At 38.9% G+C, this 5,000-nt stretch overlaps 2 protein-coding genes across 5 annotated transcripts in view; one reads left to right on the top strand and one right to left on the bottom strand.

Annotated features, from left to right (window-relative positions):
- Window positions 1-1,801, bottom strand: part of cnst.L (consortin, connexin sorting protein L homeolog) — a 66,847-nt gene extending 65,046 nt beyond the window's left edge. For all 3 annotated transcript variants that reach the window (XM_018263078.2, XM_041562753.1, XM_041562754.1), the window contains exon 1: window positions 1,629-1,801. The gene's annotated coding sequence lies outside the window, so the exon portion shown is untranslated. The remainder of the gene's footprint in view (window positions 1-1,628) is intronic.
- Window positions 1,802-1,866: 65 nt separating this feature from the next.
- The window catches only part of tfb2m.L (transcription factor B2, mitochondrial L homeolog), a 9,280-nt gene continuing 6,146 nt past the window's right edge, over window positions 1,867-5,000 (top strand). For both annotated transcript variants that reach the window (XM_041562755.1, XM_041562756.1), the window contains exons 1-5: window positions 1,867-2,030; window positions 3,082-3,471; window positions 4,080-4,168; window positions 4,664-4,817; window positions 4,930-5,000. The exon at window positions 4,930-5,000 is cut by the window's right edge and continues 78 nt beyond it. In XM_041562755.1, the coding sequence (XP_041418689.1) occupies window positions 3,114-3,471; window positions 4,080-4,168; window positions 4,664-4,817; window positions 4,930-5,000 (672 nt within the window). In that variant the 5' untranslated portion in view covers window positions 1,867-2,030; window positions 3,082-3,113. The remainder of the gene's footprint in view (window positions 2,031-3,081; window positions 3,472-4,079; window positions 4,169-4,663; window positions 4,818-4,929) is intronic.

Here is a 5,000-nt window from a genome sequence, read left to right on the forward strand (position 1 = left end):
TCCATGTTGTAGCTCCCACCCCCTCCAACTATAGTCAGGTGATCCCACTGGTGTCTAATAAAAGGGCAGCCAAGTTTGGTTGTTTTACTTTGAAAGCAGCTAGTAAGTTGCAGGTAAAACGTGTTCGTCCCTTTTATAAAATGTATAATGAAACCATAGAATTCTTAATGAATCAAATGAAAATTGAGCATAGGACTGGCCAGATATGGGATGACTTTGACGTAGTTGGCCAGCTTAAATATATTGCAATATATGGACAAACAATCCCTGTTTTGTTTAAAGGATAAGGCATTTTTCAGTAGCAGTATGCACAAAATGTCGCTGTCTTAAATATATTGATAATGGGTTGAGTGCAGAGGAATCTTGTATTTGTCTATATATATATATATATATATATATATATATATATATATATATATATATATATATATATATAAATAATTTGTCCATATAGGTGAACGCACTCTTACCGGATTTTAGCAAAGGTAGGTGCGTTGGTCAAAGGCTTAGTAATACATCATGATAAATGGACCCGCACTCCAAGGTTTTTCGTGAAAATAGTGTTGTTCTTTATTTACAAATGCATATCCAACGTTTCGGTACCCATTGGGACCTTTCGAAAGGTCCCAATGGAAGTAAAAAGGGCAACACAATTTTTTTTCATATGTAGAACAGCAATTTATTTTGACCACGCCCCTTTCAGTGGCCACACCCCTAATTACCATGTTCATTTGGCAGGTTATTAAAGTTTGAAAACATTTCTCCTTATCTAAAATGTTTTTTTGTGTCTCAAAATTGTTACAAAAGTATCTTATTTGTACCTGTTAGTTGTTCTGGGTTCTCTGCTAAAAGCCAATTAAGTGAGAAACTTTGTTTCTTTTTCTGGCTGTTCAGTGCAGAGAAAATAGGGACTTTCCAGTACAAATGAGGGACTGCAGGTTGAGCTGTCAAAAGAGGGATTGTCCCTCCGAAAAAGGGACAGTTGGAAGGTATAATTATTGTATATGTATGTGTGTGTGTATATATACATTTGTGTATGTGTGTGTGATGAACAGTGTATAAAAATACTTTACAATATAGAAAAGCATTAGCACTAATTATTATACTCGGGTTGAACTAGAGGGTATACTGCCCCTTTAAAGTAAAAATAAAAAAACGTACACATCGCCAATGACCATATCAAAAGACATTTATCCACTGAAGAAAACACACACAAACCACAAAATCGCCACCCCGTTTAATTTCACAAGCCTAAAAGCATTTTATGGAATTCCAGATGAATGGTTACATTCCAGGAACCCGTTTCTGGGCAACACTGCCTGAAGGCAAATTCGAATGGGTGGTCCAGAGAGGTGTCTCGCAAGCAAGGCAACGTCAGCCATAAAACTATCTGTATGAGCTCGGGAAACCCTAGAGCTTTGCATACATTTATGTCTCCTTGATAATAAAAGGTATCTTCTTTATACATCACTAAGATTAAAATCGCTCACTGGCGCTGGAAACTATATGATAAATAATGTGACACATAATATACTCGGGCAGTCGCCTATTCCTCTCGGTCATCCCCCATATAAAATTTGATTTCTATATCCCCCCCCTAAACCCACTCTATCCATCCGTCGTCTCACCTTTCCTGGTCACCAATTGCAGCTGCTTTCGTCCTTTCAGCTCAGTTCAAGACGAAGCCACCGTGGAATCACGTAACCTGCCCCGAGCAGACGTCACACCGGAGAGGAAAAAAAAAGGTCGGAATGGGAGGTATCAAGAGCAACGCAAACATGCCATTCTGTGGAACGCACGCAAAGCATAATGGGTAATGTAGTCAATGAGCTAAAGCAGCGGAACTTGTTTTTTCTCAAATAAACTTTATTGAGTGTTAGACACCTGACAGACTTGCTACCAACGCGCTTCTGTTACGTCAGAGGAAGAGGAAGTTGCAAAGCTTCCCCATGTTATGATACTTCTGGCTACTGCAGCAGCATTGGCAAGGTCACCCACGTGTGAGAGCTGAGGAGACCGAAGAGGAGAAGGTACAGGGATGGGATGGGGCGCTGGGCATAGAAATGGTGGCACCAGTGGCAGCTATTAGCGTGAAGGTTCTCAGTGTGTGTGCTTGGGCCGCCGCAGCTGCAGTGCATGTTTTCTGCCTCCACATAACAGCGCAGGTGCATTAGTTATAGAATGACATTTTAATGGTAATGTGGAAGCGGATGAACTAGGCACCTGGGTATTATGCGGAACTCAGGCTCGGACCACATTTAATGATGCACGGTGTGATCTATGTACGAATAATCACAATAATAATCCTCGCAGCTAGAATCCAGATTTATATGGGGTTTCTAGCTCTGATGTTTGGGCATTTGGATACTCGATGGGTTATGAATTTGCATTGCTTCCATTGGTCTGTTTTGAAAAGTAAGGGGTAAATAAACTGTTTATATGCAGGGAAAATGTGATTATTTCTGTTGGTGACAATCATTAACATAAGAACAGTATTCACTGGAAGATGCTTCAGTTGGGCAGCAGGTCTTTAGGATTTGGAAAACATTACAGTATATGGTGTTTGCTTTAAAGGGGATGTAAAGTCAAAAAAATAAAATCCCAATTTATGTTCTTTTATGAAAAAGAAATTATCTCCAATATACTTTAATTAAAAAAATGTGTACAGTTTTTATAATAAATCTGACTGTATGCAGTGAATTTCCCCTTTCATTTTACTTGCTCTGACAGCTGGAGATAGATGGTCCCTAACTGCTCTGCAGGAAAGCAATCACACTATGGCAGGGGGGAGGGAGCCTCCCATATGTCTCTTTCAATGTTACATCACTCCATTTAGGATGTAGGCACACAGCCTTGTTTTGGGCACTATAACATGCCCTGTTTTAAGTAGCTAAAAAAGCACTGCAGAATATATCCACACAAGTGCTGTATGTATAATGTGCATTAAGGTCTCACGCTATTTATTTTAACCAATGTTCTAGTCCACGTTTGTATATTTGTGTGGGCTTTTTGTAAATAAAAGGATTGAGCTATGAATGCTATGATAATCAGTTATATTTGGGTTTTATTCTAATTGTCAAGGACATACCATCTTCCTTCACCACACTGGCAGAATGTCTTCCATTGGAGGGACCCGCCTTGCTATGTGCATGCAGCGTTATGGACCTCTGGCTTGGGCATCTATGTTATGCTGCCACAGGCAAGGATCCAAGGTGGCATCGCTGATGGTACCCCTAAATGGTGCTGCACATCCAACTGGTTGTCGTAGAATGTCCACAATTGCAGGTCGTAAGAACACTGAGCCCTTTGGGGTGGACTTGCAAGATTTCAGGCGTGAACTTAAGGTAGCAGAGAAAATAAGGAAGTTTCGGAGGTTTATTGCAGACCCAAGTATGGCAAAGACTTTATTAAAGTGCCTGCAACCGTGGGATGACCGAGGAAACAGGCCTATCATTTTGGAATGCGACCCAGGTTTGGACTCTACTTTTGCCTTCATTCTCAAAAACGTTATATTTGTATTTGGTCCCCTACTTCAGTATCCACATATATTGTTTATGTCCTCGTTTAGTTTTATTCAGTAGTCTAGTAATAGTAACTTCTCTATATACAGTAGTTATTATTAAATAATATAGACATAGTCTAGTAATATTACAAAGCCTTGTCCCTAACACCAATGTATTGCCCTGCCAATTTCTCCAAAGATGAAACTGAAGGCCTTGGACCACCCTCCCCCCGAAAAAATTAAATCTACCCTAATCGCTTGTTTATTTTTGGTGGACTTTTCCTCTGAACACTCACTTTTCACCCAGCTGTTATAAGAATTATGCAAGAACATATTTGCTTTAGTTAAAAAGTGTGTCCCTTCAATCTTCCTTATATATGTCAGCACAGCACATCATTGGCGAAAATTCTCAGATTTGTAAAGAGGAGGACATGCTATACTGTACAGCCTTGTTTGACACTATTCAATACTGCCGTGGTACTAAAAGTGTGGCATTCGGTTACTTTATTTATTTATTAATATTTTTTATTTGTTTGGTGCAATTGCTCAAATTACTATAACTTTTTTATTTTACCAGGCCCAGGAGTTTTCACACAGACATTACTAGCTGCTGGTGCAAGAGTGGTTGCACTGGAAAGCAATAAAGATTTTCTTCCCTCCTTAAAGGTAGTTAAGCATCATCTTTCTTAAAATATGTTGTCTTTGTACCTAGGTAGCTTTTAGATTGTAAACTCATTTAGGCTGGCCTCTTAGCCTCATTTGTTGGTTGTTTTTGTATGTAAATCTGTATGTTCAGTGTATATACCCATTTATTGTACAGCACTGCGGAATGAATATGTTGGCACTTTATAAATGTGATCATTATAATAACTCATCATCATATCATAATAACCCTTAGCAGCCAAATCAGCGATTAGCCGTAGAACAATGAAAGCAAACCATTAATTGGCTGCCACTTCCCTGGTGCAAATTTGTTGATAAATTAGTCTGACTGTACAAGATGAGATTGGCAGTGACTTGTTTACATTGAGTTGGCTAAAAGAAACCACCAATTCATTATTAAACCCATAAAAAAAGTTAAACTAAAAATAATCAATGCTGTAGATATTACTAGTTCTTGCTGTACTGTTAGTTAACATTGTCACTGTCCCTGCTTCCCAGGATTTACAGAACAATATGGATGGCCAGCTAGAGGTTCTTCACTGTGATTTCTTTAAATTGGATCCCTTGGGACATGGGACCATGCAGCCTCCAGTTATGTACTCCAATGTACTCTTCAATTCACTTTGCATACCAGAAGTTCCTTGGACAAAAGGTCAGTCATTAATGCTGGTAAGGGAGATTAGCTGCCCTTTAAGTTCTTTGCAAATACAAGGTAACCATAGCAAAATCTGTTATTTATTAATTGATTCATTTCTTTTTTTCAGATGTTCCTTTCAAAGTCTTTGGGATCTTGCCACAAAAAACTGAAAGTGCTTTTCTTTGGAAACAGATTTAT

The sequence above is a fragment of the Xenopus laevis genome, chromosome 5L (genome assembly GCF_017654675.1).
Source record: "Xenopus laevis strain J_2021 chromosome 5L, Xenopus_laevis_v10.1, whole genome shotgun sequence".
Taxonomy (NCBI): Eukaryota; Metazoa; Chordata; class Amphibia; order Anura; family Pipidae; genus Xenopus; species Xenopus laevis.